Raw genomic sequence first — 17,234 nt, 5'->3', positions numbered from 1 at the left:
GAAAGGCCATGTTCTTTCCACAGTTTGGGTATTAAATATTCTTTTTAAAATAAAAATTATAATGACTGCAGGAAAAAAGAAGAATGGACAAAGAGAGGCATAAATCTATGGGTGGTTCTAAACAAGCATGGTTAGAGATTAAGGTCTTGGGAGCTTTTAAAAAAGACACTAAAATAGGGGCGCCTGGGTGGCTCAGTTGGTTGACTGACTGCCAGGGGTTCAGGTCATGATCCCAGGGTCCTGGGATCGAGTCCCACATCGGGCTCCCTGCTCCGCGGGGGGCCTGCTTCTCCCTCTGCCTCTCCCAAATGCTTGTGTTCCTGCTCTCTGTCAAAAAAAAAAAAAAAAAAAGATACTACAATAGGGGCACCTGGCTGGCTCAGTGGGAGGAACATGTGACTCTTCACCTCAGGGTTGTGAGTCTGGGCCCCATGATGGGCACAGAGATTACTTAAAAATAAAATCTTAAAAAAAAATACAGAAATGACTGGAGTTGAAGGACTTATTCAAAAGAAAGGCAACGATATTATTAACTGCAGACTTTGATGAGGATACGTGTTGATATTTCCCGAGTGAACAACTAGAATCATAGAAATAGAGTGTAACTTCCAAAACAGCAGACAGGAAAAACGGGTAAGCGACAATGCAGTCCACGTGAAGGATGGCAGCAAAGGAAAGGGAAACAGAAACAGTGACGGGAATAAATCTGGGTATGTTAACACTGTTACTGTAAGTGGACTAACTTCTGCAGCTAAAGACAAAGACCATCAGGCTCTCCAACGCTCCCACTCCCATCCCTGAACCCTCCTTCATGCCTTAACACAGGGCCACACGTTCTTCTCCATAGTCTTCATCACGCTTATGTGCCAATATGTATTTGTATGATTACTATGTCTATTAATTCTGATTAATATTTCTTTCCTCCACCGGACCACGGATTTGATGTTGGCAAGGACTGGGTTTATGCTGGATCCCAAATGTATCCCCAGCACCCGGCGTACTTCCTAACACAGAGTTCTCAAAAAAATCTGTTAAAGGACAAGGGGGGAAGAAAGAAACTGAAAAAGCATCAGCAATACCTTCTAGGCTTAAATTTTCTGCAATTATTTTCTTTTGAGATGGGAAGTCCTTAACCCATAAGCACAATGAACAGTTTGTAAGCTAGCTGCCTCCTGGGTCTTATATAGATGACCACATGCATCTTCATGCTGAAAATGCTATTCATGTGGCCTTCATTTGATCTTTTTAAAAATTCTTAAGCAGCCCATTAAAAACTCCATTAATGAAGCATGCCTTAGGAAAAATGCATTCGCATTTGTACACTACTTAGTTTTATCCATAGACATAACTATTTTTATGACTTGTTTAAAGTACTTTGTGATACTTTTTAATAACTATAATTATTTATTTTTAGCATTATTAACTCCAGTTTGGAAAGGAAAACTGAAGTACTGAGAACCAACCAGTACCAATTTGTAGACTGGAAATTAAAGGAAGCCTTCTGCAGGTAGTACAGGTTGCCCACTGGGCAACAAGATCTTAAAAATTAGGCCACCCTCAGGGGCACATCAGACTGGTAGATGTCCCCCGAATCTGCTCTCCCTTCTTTCAGAGTCATAGGCTTATCCGGGTACATAAATGCCCAGAGACAGATAACATCTCCCAGCCTCCCTTGCAGTTAGATCATAGGCCTTATTCTGAGCTACTGGTGTATAAATGAAAGCAACGTGTGCAATTTCCATTTCACATCCTTAAAAAAACCAAGTTGTTTGTCCTCCAGGTGTCCTTTCTTCCTTCCAGCAGGTCAGAAAACATAGTACTGGGGAGCTGTCTCCAGCCATGTAGACAGGGCTAAAGGACATATAGCCTCCTCAGAACCAGAGAAGGAATCCACGCATTTGGGATGCCCCAGCAGAAGAGGTCTCTGAGTGACCTTCATGGAACAAAGTCTACCAACCCTGGACTGTTAACATGACAGAGAAATAAAATGTAACTTGCATAAGTACTGCGTTTTACAACTCTCTGTTACAAGACTTCATCTACACCACAACAAATACAGAGGTTAAAATTAATATAACACAAAAGACAAAAGAATAGATATCAGAGAATCCAATGATACCTTAAAAAGGAAAAAGAAAAAAGACTCCCAGACCAGCAGCACTAGATCAAGGTTGGGGAAATCCAAACTGAGGCCTCAACAGAGGATTATCAAGAAGCAAACCCCCCCTCTTTAAGCGTAGTTAGAAGACATATTGACGCAGCCTGGAGACTTGATCTTTTTAGCCCTGAATGTTATCTCTTCTGTGAAGTTGGACTCACCAGGTTGTCTTCATAAAAAGTTATTAACTACTCAAATCATTCAATAGTCATAATTTAGTGCCATGTAATTTTAGCAGCTCAAGGTTAATAAAAGAGCTCAACCTTATTTTTACTAATAATTTGAAATTATATTTCTTTTAAGCATCTTTTGGTGCTCACATTTTTCCCTGAGAAATAATTTTCCCTTGGAAGCTGCAACTGCAAACAGGCAACTCTAAACCTTTAAAGTTTGTTAAAAGCAACTGAAGAAGTATGATCTTCGCTTAATTTTTATTTTTCTTCAAGTAAAATGGGTTACCCAGTTTATAGCTTTTCAAGAACTCTTCTTAAAGCCCCAGAAGCTCTATTAAGAGCCAAGGGAGCTGGGACAGAAGTAGAAAGTAGTAAATTATGCTGCTAGGGCTCACATATTATTTCTACTAGCATCCTTTTATGGACAATAATGTATCTGCCCCAAAGGGGATGGGGTGGGAAGGGAAAAATGTAGCCTCTTCCTTTATGACAAAGATTCAAAGTAAAGTTAACAAAATAAATATATTATACATTTAGATAAACATAATACACATCATAGTGCAAAACTCATGTTAACCATTTTAATACCTGATGCTTTGTTAATTAGATATATTTAGAGTGGGTTCCAGAGAAGTTGATATTAATGACAGGTTTGATGGCAATCTTTATTTCATGGCCAGCCTATCTATAAAACATCCGATGAACATCTATCATAATGTGCAACAAAAGCTGGAAAACATATTAAATATCACTGGATACAGAGAACAAACTGGTGGTTGCCATAGGGGAAGTGGGGGGGGGCAATGGGTAAAATAAAGGAAATTATCTTGCTGAGTACTGAGAAACGTATAGAATTTTTTAATTATATTGTGCACCTGAAACTAATATAACACTGTATGTTAATTATATTTCAATTTAAAAAATAAATACACAAATACATATCACTGAAATCTTCCCCAGCCAATATTTTATAGAGCTACCCTTGATCCTTTATATTAGGTGGTGGCAGAGGGTCCCTGTGCTTTTTAAAAAGGGCTCACTGGACATCTTTCAAAAATTCAGTATCCCTCACTACCCAAATCTATTTGATTCCTGGATTCAGATGGAGAAAGTCTAGATGTCAAGAGAAACTTATATCATTCACTAACTGATAAAAATTCCCATCCATATTATCCACAGCCCTAGCCAATGAGACACTGGTGTTGGAAAGAACCAGTATCTTCTATATCTTGTATACGGAAGACCTTTCTAGTTTTTCAGCCACCTAAAACAGCCTGCTATTTTAACATTCCTTAAAAACTGAATATTAAAAGCAGCAATAGAAAAACAACTTGTTACATTCAAGGGAACCCCCACAAGACTATGTGCAGATTTTTCAGGAGAAACTTTGCAGCCTAAAAGAGAGTGGCACAATACATTCAAAGTGCTGAAAGAAAGACAACTTCCAACCAAGAATACTCTATCCAGCAAAGTTATCACTCAGAAGTGAAGGGAGGTAAAGAGTTTTCTAGGCGAGCAAAAACTAAAGGAGTTCATTGCCACTACACCAGCCTTACAAGAAAGGTTAAAGAAAAAAGAAAGGGTACTACTTAGTAACAAGAAAACATATGAAACAATAAATCTCACTGGGAAGGTAAATACATAGTAAAGGTAAATATAAAGTAAATATATAATCATTTATAAAGCTAGTATGAAGGTTAAAAGACAAAACTGGGGTGCCAGGGTGGCTCAGTCAGTTAAGCAGTCAACTCTTGGTTTTGGCTCAGGTCATGATCTCACATGGGTTGTGGGATCAAGCCCTGCATCTGGCTCTACGCTCAGCGGGGAGTCTGTTTGAAGATTCTCTTCCTCTGCCCCTCCTCCCACTCACATATGTGTGTGTGTGCACTCTAAAATAAATCAATCTTTAAAAAATAAAAGACAAAAGTAGTAAAAATACCTTTGATTACAATAATTAGTTGAGGAATACATGTGTAAAATGTGACATCAAAAAAGCATGGCAAAGGGCGCCTGGGTGGCTCAGTTGGTTAGACAACTGCCTTCGGCTCAGATCATGATCCTGGAGTCCCAGGATCGAGTCCCACATCGGGCTCCCTGCTCAGCGGGGAGTCTGCTTCTCCCTCTGACCTTCCCCCCTCTCATGTACTCTCTCTCTTTCATTCTCTCTCTCAAATGAATAAATAAAATCTTTAAAAAAAAAAAAAAAGCATGGCAAAGACAATAAAAATGTTGAGCTTTAGAATGGTATCAAACTTAAGTTGTTATCAACTTAAAATAGACTCTTACATATAAAAGTTGTTATATTTAGGCTTCATGGTAACCACAAAACAAAAACCTATAGTGAATACACAAAAGATAAAGGGAAAAGAACAGAAGTATACCACTAAAGAGAAGAAAAAACAAAGAGAAACTACAAAAACAGCCAGTGAACAATTAAGAAAATGGCAATAAATACATGCCTATCAATAATTATTTTATACGCAAGTGGACTAAATTCTCCAATCAAAAGACCGAGTGGCTGAATGAATTAAAAAATGAGCCCCATCTATATGCTGCCTACAAGAAACTCACTTTAAATGTAAAGACACACAGACTGAAAGTAAAAGGATGGCAAGATATTCCATACAAATGAAAGCCAAAAGAAAGCTAGAGTAGCTATACTTACATCAGATAAAATAGACTTTAAAGACTGTAAAAAGAGACAAAGAAGGTAATTACATAACAATAAAGGGGTAAATCCAACAAGGAAATAGAACATTTGTAAATATTTACGGCACAACATAGGGGTACCTAATATATAAAGCAAATATTAACAGATCTGAAGAGAAAAATAGACACCAATAAGGGTAGGGAATTTTAATATCTCACATCAATGGGTAGATCATCCAGATAGAAAATCAGCAGGAAACACTGGCCTTAAACAACATGTTAGACCAGATGGACTAAAAGATATACACAGAACATTCCATCCAAAAGCAACAAAATACACATTTTTCTCAAATGCCCATGGAACATTTTCCAGGACAGATTATACTTTAGGCCACAAAGTAAATCTTAACAAATGTAAAAGGACTGAAATCATATCAAGAATCTTTTCTGACCACAGATGAAACTAGAAATTAATTACATGAAAAACCTGGAAAATTTATAAATATGTGGAGATTAAACAACATGCTACTGACCAACCAAGGAGTCAAAGAAGAAATCAAAAGAAAAATTTTAAAAATCTTGAAATGAATAAAAATGGAACTATATTACATACCAAAATTTGTGGGATGTAGCAAAATCACTTCTAAGAGGAAAGTTCATAGTGATAAATGCCTACATCAAGAAAGAAGAAGGGACGCCTGGGTGGCTCAGTCAGTTAAGCGTCTGCCCTCGGCTGGGGTCATGATCTCAGAGTCCTGGGATCAAGTCCCACATTGGGATCCCTGCTCAGCAGAGAGCCTACTTCTCCCTCTCTGCTGCTCCCCCCAGCTCGTGCTCTCTCTCTCAAATTAAAAAAAAAAAAGAAGAAAAGTCTCAAATAAACAATCTAACTTTATGCCTCAAGGAACTAGAAAAAAGGAAGCCCATAGTTAGTAGAAGGAAGAAAATTAACAAAGATTGGAGCAGAAATAAATGATATAAAGACTAAAAAGACAATAGAGAAAACCAATGAAACTTAGGAGCTGGTTCTTTGAAAAGATGAACAAAACTGACAAGACTTTAGCTAGACTCACCAGGGAAAAAACGACTCAAATAAATAAAATCAGAAATGAAAGAGGAAATGTTACAAGTGATGCCACAGAAATACAAAGGATCATAAGAGACTGCTATGAACAATTATATGCCAACAAGCTGGACAACCTACAAAAAATGGATAAATTCCTAGAGCCTACAACCTACCATGACTGAATCATGATGAAACAAAATCTGAACAGGCCAATTGCTAGTAAGGAGATTGAATCCATAATCAAAAGCCTCCCAATGAAGAAAAGGCCAAGATCAGATGGTTTCACTGATGAATTCTAACCAACATTCAAAGAATACCAATCCTCCTTAAACTCTTCCAAAAAATAGAAGAGGCAGGAACTCCTCCAAACTCATTTTATGAGGCCAGCATTGCCCTGATACCAGAACCAGACAAGGATGCTACAAGAAAAGCAAATTACAGACCACTATTCCTGATAAACATAGATGTAAAAATCCTCAAGAAAATATCAGCAAACCGGGGCGCCTGGGTGGCTCAATCGTTAAGCGTCTGCCTTCGGCTCGGGTCATGATCCCAGGGTCCTGGAATCAAGCCCCACATCGGGCTCCCTGCTCCATGGGAAGCCTGCTTCTCCCTCTCCCACTCCCCCCCTGCTTGTGTTCCCTCTCTTGCTGTGTCTCCCTCTGTCAAATAAATAAAATCTTAAAAAAAAAAAAAGAAAGAAAATATTATCAAACCAAAGAAAATATTAGCAAAAAAAGAAAAGATTAGCAAACCAAATTCAACCAAATAAAACAATCATAAACCATAATCAAGGGGGATTTTTTTCCAGGGATACAGGGTGGTTCAACAACCACAAATCAATGTACTATATCACATTAACAAAATGAAGGCTAAAAATCATATGATCGTTTCAATATATGCAGAAAAAGTAATTGACAAAATTCAACATCCATTTATGATAAAAACTCTCAACAGAGTAGTTATAGAGGGAACATACCTCAACATAAAAAAGGCCACATATGACAAGCCCACAGCTAACACACTCAACAGTGAAAAGCTAACAGCATTTCCTCTAAGATCAGGAACAAAACAAGGATATCCCACTCTCACCACTTTTATTTAACATAGTATGGAAAGTCTTAGGCACAACAATTAGGCAAGAAAAATAAAAGGCAACCAAACTGGAAAGAAAAAAGGAAAACTGTCACTATTTGCAGATGACATATTATATGTAGAAAACCCTAAGGACTCCATCAAAAAGCTTAGAATAAATGAATTCATTAAAGTTGGAGGATATAAAATCAATACTCAAAAACATGTGGCGAGCGCCTGGGTGGCTCAGTCGTTAAGCGTCTGCCTTCGGCTCAGGTCATGATCTCAGGGTCCTGGGATCAAGTCCCACATCGGGCTCCTTGCTCTGCAGGAAGCCTGCTTCTCCTTCTCCCACTCCCCCTGCTTGTGTTCCTGCTCTCGCTGTCTCTCTCTCTGTCAAATAAATAAATAAAATCTTAAAAAAAAAAAAAGTTGCATTTTTATTCACCAATAATGAGCTATCAGAAATAGAAATAAAAAACAATCCTATTTACAATTGCGTCAAAGAGAATAAAATACCTAGGAATAAATTTAATCAAGGAGGTAAAAGACATGTATATTGAAAACTATTAAGACATTAATGAAAGAAATCGAAAAAGACATAAGTAAATGGAAAGATATTCCGTGCTCATGGAATGGAAAAATCAATATTGTTAAGATGTCCATACTACCCAAAGCAAGCTAGATTCAACGTAATCCCTATCAAAATTCCAATGGTATCTTTCAAAGAAACAGAACAACTAATCCTAAGATTTGTATGGAATCACAAAAAACCTTGAATAGTCAAAGCAAACTTAAGAAAGAAGACCAAAGCTGAAGGCATCACACTCCCTGATTTCAAACTATTATAAAGTATAGTAATCAAAACAGTATGGTTTGCCATAAAAACAGACACACAGATCATGGAACATAATAGAAACCCATGCATATTTGGTTAATTAATTTACAACAGAGAAGCCAAGAATATACAGTAAGAAAGGAACAGTTTCTTCAATAAATGGTGTTCAGAAATGGCATTTGACCACTATCTTTTATCACACACAAAAATTAACTCAAAATGGGGACATCTGGGTGGCTCAGTGGTTAAGCATCCAACTCTTGATTTCAGCTCAGGTTAAGATCTTGATGTCAGACTCCACGCTCAGTGGGGATTCTGCCTGGGATTCTCCCTCACCCTCTCCCTCTGCCCTCCACCCCCCTTCAGTCACATGCATGCGCATGCTCTCTTTCTCCTTCTCTCTCAAATAAATTTTTTTTTAAATTAACTCAAAATGGATTAAAGACTTGAATATAAGGCCTGAAAGCACAAAACTCCTAGAAGAAAATACAGGTGGTAAAATCCTTGACATAGGTCTTAGTGATGATCTTTTAATCTGACACCAAAAGCAAAAGCCATAAAAACAAAAATAAGTGGGACTACATCATACAAAAAAGCTTCTGTACAGCAAAGAAAACCAATAACAAAATGAAAGGACAACCTACCGACTGGGAGAAAATATTTGTAAATCATATATCTATCTGATCAGCCACTACTTTCCAACATATATAAAGAACCCTTATAAGTCAATAACAAAAAAACAATCTAATTTAAAAATGGGCAGAAGATCTGAATAGACATTTTTCCAAAAAAGATATACAGATGGCCAACAGGTACATGAAAAGATGCTCAACATCGCTCATCATCAGGGAAATGCAAATCAAAACCACAATGAGCTATCACCTCACATCTGTTAGAATGGCTATTATCAAAAAGAAACGAAATAACAAGCATTGATGAGCATGTGGGGAAAAGGGAGCCCTTGTGCACTGGTGGTGGGAATGCAAATTGGTGCAGCCACTCTGGAAAACAGCAGGGAGGTTCCTCAAAAAATTAAAAAATAGAACTACCATATGACCCAGCAATTCCACTTCGGGGTATTTATCTTAAGAAAACATAAACACTAACTTGGAAAGATATCTGCACCCCCGTTCATTGCATTATTTACAACAGCCAAGATACGGATACAACCTAAGTGTCCATCAACAGATGAATGTATAAAGAAATTGTGACATATATATATACACAATGGAGTATTACTCAGCCATAAGAAAAGAATGAAATCTTGCCATCTGTGACATGGATGGACCTTAAGGACATCATCCTAAGTGAAATAAGTCAGACTGAGAAAGACAACACCATCTGATCTCTCTTACACATAGAATCTAAAAAAACAAGCTCAGAGAACAAACGGTGATTACCAGAGGCAGGACGTGGGAGGTCAGAGAAATGGGTAAAAGGGGCCAAAAGGTAAAAAGGAAAAAAAAAATGGTCCATTACTGACCAACAAAAAACTAAACACAAGAGTTTTACACTGGGGGAAAAAACTGCTTTCATCCTATCACCCTTGCTCATAATTCTTCAATGCCTCCCCACTGCCTACAGAATAAAATCCAAAAATCTATAATCTAGTATTTTGGTCTTTTACAATCTAGTACAGTAGGGAAAACACTAGGCAGTAAGGATTATATAAGTACTATGCATTAGCTCATTATCTTGCCCTGGACTTATGGGTTAAGTCATAGACTCTGACAGCTAAAAAGAAACTATCAATCTTAAATGAGCATATGACCACCTACAGCACCTGACCCCAGGGTTGCTTTAAGGTCTAAATAAGAATAAATGGGGAGAGCCCACTAAAAACTATCAATCATTCTACAAACAAAAGCTGTCAGTTTTACTATCCAGTATTATCACCCAGACCAAAAAAAAAAAAAAAAAAAAAATCAGTATTTATCGCACCAGAATTTCTCAGGATACAAAGAGAATCCACCAGGCTTGGGTACACAAGTACACAAGCACAGTGGGACTTTCAAAGTGAACCAGCTGGTTATTTGAAAGGTCAGGTCGTAAAGCTAATGAAACCAGCTACTCTGACCTCTTTTATCCTTTATAATCTGATATATGGCCAACTACCTTATGAATAGGGTACAAATACAAAGAGGCGTTCAGTACGTATTTGCTCAAGGACTATGTGCCTAAAACACACTTGGATGATGATGAAAAGGATGACATACACAAAGGCGTACTCATCCCAGGTGTCAAGTCCAGATGCTTTCAACGACCAGTACCCCCTTTTAAAACACTCTAAGAAAGTCACGTGGTAAAACAATGAAAGAAATTACAAAGGAAAAAGTTTTGCTTGAGTATGTCAAGAGAAATTCAGGTGCTGGTGGTAAAACGTACTCTTAAGAAATGGGGGCTTTAGCCTAAGGAGGAGCAAGCATTGTAATGGTCTTCCTTCTCCCAGTAACAGTCTCGGATTCTCTGGGAAATGACCCATCCCTCTGCTCTCAAAGTTAATCCCATCCCCAGCTCACTCCTCTAATCAATAGCTCAAGGGTAGGACAATAACCCAGACCTAAATTCATCTGATAGTCTCGTCACATATCCCTGGCCTGTTTAGTTCAGGGGTGGACAGATCCCTTAGGTTTGTCAAATCAGAATGAATCTTGGGATTTTTGCATTGACTTGCAAAAGAGGGCAACCAGAAAAGGAAGGAGTGGCAGGGGGAAAGACACATCAGAAACCACAGCGCTAACCGTTCAAGCCAATTGACGTTGGCTTACAACACGCAGGTCATGAAATACACAGACTTAACTAGGATAGAGAGCCAAAGTTTTTAGGAGCAGGCTACCACGTTCACATTTCTGTCTGAGAAAAATACTTCCGGGAACTGCATCTATAATAGACTTTAAAAAAAAAAAAGGTTGTTAATTTCAAGGCTAGAAACAGAAAGACTATTCTAATAGCCAAGTGAGTGTTAATGGGGCCTGAATGAGGTAAATGATAGCACGAAGAAGAAAGGGCAGAATAAGGAGGTAATCAGGAGGTAGAACAAAAATCAATAGTACATGGACACAGAATCAAGGAAGAGATTACGGTGGCAAGAGAAATAGACGTGCAGCCGAGGAGTCCAGACAGATGGTGAGAGAGAGACTAGAGTATGGGTGAACTTGGAGAGGAAGTTAATGGATTCAGGTTTGGAATAGGAAGTTTTGATGAAGAAAGAGCGGAAATCCCAGAAGACTACCTAACAATCAGCCCACGTCAAATACTTCTTTTATATTATGATCCCTCTGGAAACCAGGACAAGTCAGTCTTCATTCCGGGTGAAGATGGATAATCGTCTTGTCTCTCTGAAAACGTTTATAGTTATTAAAGGTTATGCAATAATTCAACTTCTTTTTAGGGTAAGCGATTAAACTGCCTTTTAAAATAAACAGATACAGGGCGCCTGGGTGGCTCAGTTGGTTGGGCGACTGCCTTCGGCTCAGGTCATGATCCCAGAGTCCCGGGATCGAGTCCCACATCGGGCTTCCTGCTCAGCGGGGAGCCTGCTTCTCCCTCTGACCTTCTCCCCTCTCATGCTGTTTCTCTCTCTCTCTCTCTCTCTCTCAAATAAATAAATAAAATCTTTAAAAAAATAAAATAAAATAAAATAAAATAAAATAAACAGATACAAACATCTACCTCATACTGTAACACAAAAATTAATTGGAGGTGGATCACAGATGTAAATATAAAAGCTAAAGCCATAAAGCTTTAGAAGAATATATGAGTATCTTCACAATCTGGGGGTGGGCAAAGATTACTTAGAATACAGAAAGTACTAACCAGAAAAGAAAAAACTGACAAATTGAACTTAAAATTAACAACTGATCATCGGGGCACCTGGGTGGCTCGGTTGGTTAAGGGACTGCCTTTGGCTCAGGTCATGATCTCGGGGTCCTGGGATTGAGCCCCGAGCTGGGCTCCCTGCTTAGCGGAGAGCCTGCAACTCCCTCTCCCGCTGCCACCCCCCACCCACCGCCCCAGCTCTTGTGCACGTGCGTGCTCTCTATCTCAATCTGTCTCAAAAACAGCAACAAACTTCTTTTCATCAAAATATATGATTAAGAAAATGGGTAGAAAGCCACAGGCTGGGAGAAAACATTCACAAAATGGATCTTTAACAAACGACCAGGATCCAAAGTATATAAAGAGATCTTACAAATCATTAAGAAAAAAAAAGATAAAAACCAATTTTAAAATAAGCAATAAATAGCACTTCACAAAGGAAGATATGTGACTGGCAAATAAGCAAAGATAAACTGTTCCACATCATTAGTCATAAGGGAAACGTAAACTAAGGCTACCACGAGCTACAACTATATACCTACCAAAATGACTAAAATTAAAATGACTGACCACACCAAATGTTGACAAGGATGTGGTACAACTGGAACCTCATACGTTGCTAGCTGGAGTATAAAATGGCAGACCAACTTTGGAAAATTGCTTGGCAGTTTCTTATGAAGTTAAACGTACTTATATCCAATAACCAGCAATTCCACTGCTAGGTATTCACTCTAGAGAAATTAAAACATACGTCCACAAAAAGTCTTGTGCAAGAGGGGTGCGTGGGTGGATCAGTCGGTTAAGCTACCTTCAGCTCAGGTCGTGATCTCTGGGTCCTGGGATCAATGGACGCTGCATGGGGCTTCCTGCTCAGCAGGTAGTCTGCTTCTCTCTCTCTCTCCCTCTGCCCCTCCCCACTGCTCATTCTCCCTCAAATAAATAAATAAAATCTTTATTAAAAAAAAAAGTCTTGGGGCGCCTGGGTGGCTCAGTTGGTTAAGCGACTGCCTTCGGCTCAGGTCATGATCCTGGAGTCCCGGGATCGAGTCCCACATCGGGCTCCCTGCTCAGCAGGGAGTCTGCTTCTCCCTCTGACCCTCTTCCCTCTCGTGCTCTCTCTCTCTCATTCTCTCTCTCTCAAATAAATAAATAAAATCTTAAAAAAAAAAAAAGTCTTGTGCAAGAATGTTCAGAGCAAGCTTTAACCATAATAGCCGCAAACTGGAAACAACCCAAATGTCCATCATCTGACAAATGGATAAATTGTGATTTATTCATACAATAAAATAATACTCAGCAATATAAAGCATCAAGCTATTGATGTACTCCAATTAACATGAATGAATTTAAAAGACGTTAATGCTAAGTGAAAGAAACCAGACACGAAAAAATACATACAGCATAATCCCATTTCTAGGAATAGGTAAAACTCCTTCAGGGTGGAGGTGAAGGGGTGGCAGGGATTGACTGGGAAGAGACACAAGGGAACTTTCTGGAGTTTTGGAAATGTTTTCTAGGTGTGTGGGTTACACAAAGTGCATGCATTTGTCAACTCAATGAACTGTAGGCTTCTGTGGATGTCACCATATGTAAATTATGCCTCATTAAAAGGAAAAATAAACAAAAAATGATCTCTAATATAAATACCTAAAATCAATATGCTTTATTACTAGACTGAAGGAAACCTTTGTTATTCTAAGGCAAAAACAAAACACACCCGCAACTTTTAAAAGGTAAAAACAAGTGGAAACCAGCCGACTAAAACATCACACGGACCACAAACCAACCGTGGGACTGTATGCAAATCACTTAAGCAGTCTGGGCCTCTATTTTCTCATCTATAAAACAGGGATTAGAAAATCCACCTCACGAGACGAACCATTAGAGACGATGGAACTCTGAAAAACAAACTGAGGGTTCTAGAGGGGAGGGGGGTGGGGGGATGGGTTAGCCTGGTGATGGGTATTAAAGAGGGCACATTCTGCGTGGAGCACTGGGTGTTATGCACAAACAATGAATCATGGAACACTACATCAAAAACTAATGATGTAATGTATGGTGATTAACATAACAATAAAAATGAAAGAAAAAAAAAAGAAAATCCACCTCACCAGGAATATGTAAAAAGTAATCATATGCAAAGCAGCTGGTATAGTACCTGGCACGCAGGGCCTTAGTAAATGGTAGTGGGGTAGGAAACAGCAATTACAAAATGCATATAAAAGATCCCCTTTACCCCTCTGGTATAATAGGCAATTATTTATTAATTTAAAGATGGGTTTTATTTTACTATCTTCCCACAGCCCTATCCTTTTTTCATGAAAACTCTCCGTCGGATAACTGACCCTATGCCACCCAGACGGCTGGTAGGGGGAGAGGGAGAGGTGCCTTGCTCTTCAGTGACCCTGCTCCCTCATCTCAAAAATGTTCATGTGAAACGAAGTTTTGAGTAATCAAATTAGATGTAAAGGTATGAGTGAAACTCACAAGTCTAAATTGTTTTATGAAATGCAAAAGACTTCTTATAAAGGGTATCAGTACTAGAGCCAGGTTTCCCATTTATTAGGTTTACCTAAGGTAGCATCCTTCCACCTGCTAGAAAGCTTTCTAATTATCTTTCAAAAGGCCATGCTGTTTCCAAATGCTACAACACGCAAAGCAATAACTACTTTCCACAAAAACCATGTTCAAACAGTAGACAAAGCTTGCAGAGTACTCTCCTTTTATCACACCAATGCTGTCTGCTTGGATTACAGCCAACAACAGGGCTCAAGTAGATTTATCTTTCCTGTAGATCGTGTAAGTACATTTGCCTAATGCAGTGCCCTAGATTTTACAAATTACATTTGCTGGTGTACTTGCAAGTCTGCAGTTTTGAACATTTTCAAGGAGGACACAAAGACATTTACATACAACAGTCGGTCTTGACCATCAATAAAAGGCCTACTTTGAGGCCACCTACTATCCTTTTGCTGTAATTTAAAATTTCTGCAAAGCATTTCTTGGCTTTTAGCAGAGTCCGTGTTGAGCCAAGATGCTGATGTTCTGTCTGCATTCAGACTGCAACAAAAAGAATCCACACATACCAAAGATCTGTTTGAAAGCTCTTAAGGCCAAAAAATGTCTATTGTGTGGCCCGTGATAGGCACCAACTAAAGGAAACTTTGAAACTATAAATAGCGCAGAGAACACCATAGGCCTGGGGGAAAATGTTTTGCTTAAATTGGCACAACGACACAATTCGACATGACGTCCATATTATATCGAAAAAGTGAATGTGAACAAACAAAAAAACTCTGATGAATAAGAATTTATTCTCACTAAAAAGTTCAATATGCCATTTTAGTACCATTATTTCCTTAGGACGCAGTGGTATTCACTGCACAGTGGCTCGGGTCTAACTCTCCATCATGATGTCACAAAAACCGAAATGCAACGGAATCCGACTCAGTGTTGGTGCATGCAGTCCAGGGGTGCCAACAATCAACCTGGAGCAGGCACGGGGCCAGAAAGACTCCATCAGGTTTCCTCACTGCCCCTGATAATCACTGCTCCCCATACAAACAAGTCCTTAAAAGCTCCAACCTAAAAAAAGAAAAAAATCAGATTTGCTGGCGGTGTCTGCTAAGAAAGGTACAGGGGTCACCTGTCAATGAGCAGGAAAATAAGTGGGTGTAAAAATGGCCTCCCCGGGCGGACTGAAACGCAGTAAATCACAAATCCCTTTCTAGAGTAACGGCTTTACACTAGACCTGTGGAGGGACTCAGGCACCGAGCGTGCCCAAGAACGCCCCAACCGTTTCTCCTCGGGACGCGAACGCGCGCCGGGGACCCGACAGCAAAGGCGAGACCAGATGCGGGCAGGGAGAATGGGCATGCCCGGGCTGCAAGCCCGACCGCGGGAGGGGGGGGGGGCGGAAGAGGGCAGAATGCTCTCCGTTACCCCCACGACCCTGTCGCGGCCCGTCAAAACACAAAGCCCAACGGGTGGGGAAAAGAAAGAAAGGAATGGAAAACACGTGGTCCGCAGATCCGATGGGGGCTGCCGGGCCGCCAGGTGCACTTCTCCCGGAAGCGGCGGACGCGGCGGCGGCCGCAGCCTACACCGCCCCCAACTCCGGGCCCGGGCCGGACCCCCGCCACAGGTTGGCCGAGCCGGCGATTGCGGACAGGCTCGCGCAGAGAATTAAGTTTCTAATAATACAACTTTAGGCGGATTAGCGCCGGCGTCGCCCAACACCGAGGCCGCACTTGGGGGGGGGTTGCAGGGCGCAGCGGGCGCGCGGGCCGGGGTCCCGGGGGGGAGCGGGAGGGGGGGCTCGCGGCGCGGGCGCCTCCTCGCCGGCAGGTGCGCCCCCCGCGCGTCGCCGCGCTCACCAGGTACCAGACGCCGAGCAGGATGGTGCCGGTGCGGACATGGCAGCACAGGCAGCAGCTGTTGGAGTAGAACCGCGTCCAGGGCGCGACCATCTTCATCGCTCGGGCGGCGGGCGCCGTGGCGCGCCCAAGTTTGCAGGACCGTCGGCCGCGTCGCTCGGGGCTCCCTGCGCGGCTGCTGCCGGCTCCCCCGCCGCTCCCGCTACCGCTGCGGTTCCGCTCGCCCGTTCGCCCGCTCGCCAGTGGCCCGCGCTCCGCGCCTCAGCCGAGAGCTCCGAGCGGCTGCAGCGGCCGGACTCTGCGCTCCGAAGGCGTCGGGAGGAGGAGGAGCGGGGGGCGGGGGGGGGGCGCGCGGGGGCGGGCCACGTGACCCGCGCCGGGGCCAGTGATGTCACCGCGGGGTCCAGCCAGCTGCGGGCGCCGCCGGCCGGGATAGATAAAATCAATCATCCTGCACGCCCCCTCCCTTCGCACCCCCCCCGCCCCCGGGCGGGTCCGGGAGCTGACCCGCGGTGGAGTTCCGGGCCTCCCCTCTCGCCTGTGGTCATTTGTGTAACTCTGTCACGGGTTTGAGATTCTTTTATAGTCTCGTTGGTTGTGGTTTCTCTCCTTCCACTTCTATTTTGCAGATAATCTGTAGATGCAAATGCTATCACTGTTATCCTTCGAACCGCTGCTGGAGCCAGAGCAATTTGTCTCCGTTTCCCGGCTCAATTACTGTGGTAGTAACCTTTTTCCCAGAAAATAGGATGTGTGTCAAGGACATACGCGCTGTGCTTCGGGTAGCATTTTTAATCATGACGGCAGCTCTAAAGAAACAATCATCAAGCCAATTACTGCCACAAGGTCTCTGAAGGACACAACACAGAGCATAAGGGGTACTGAAAGATAGGACTCCAATCAGGGGTTATTTCCTCCCGTTTATTGTTTGGTCTCAAAGCGCCCTTGTCCTGGGTTAGCCTCTAATCACCGCTTAAGCTAAGCATCTCAGCTGAGTTAGATTATTAGTGCATGTCAAAGTTTCATTTCGGACTTGGAGCAAGAGAAAAACAGGTCGGATTTAAATTTCTTAAGGACAGG

General features: G+C 41.3%; 1 protein-coding gene across 1 annotated transcript in view; it reads right to left on the bottom strand.

Annotated features, from left to right (window-relative positions):
• LAPTM4B (lysosomal protein transmembrane 4 beta) overlaps positions 1-16,480 on the bottom strand; it is a 77,441-nt gene extending 60,961 nt beyond the window's left edge. The window contains exon 1 of the mRNA XM_025870887.2: positions 16,155-16,480. Within this exon, the coding sequence (XP_025726672.1) occupies positions 16,155-16,253 (99 nt within the window). The 5' untranslated portion in view covers positions 16,254-16,480. The remainder of the gene's footprint in view (positions 1-16,154) is intronic.
• Between the last annotated feature and the right edge of the window lie 754 nt (positions 16,481-17,234).

This window comes from Callorhinus ursinus, unplaced genomic scaffold, assembly GCF_003265705.2.
Source record: "Callorhinus ursinus isolate GAN/ISIS: 27379988/994484 unplaced genomic scaffold, GSC_fseal_2.0 scaffold5, whole genome shotgun sequence".
In the NCBI taxonomy this organism is placed as follows: Eukaryota; Metazoa; Chordata; class Mammalia; order Carnivora; family Otariidae; genus Callorhinus; species Callorhinus ursinus.
Note: the sequence above shows the minus strand (reverse complement) of the source record. Positions and strands in the feature narration are given on the sequence as shown.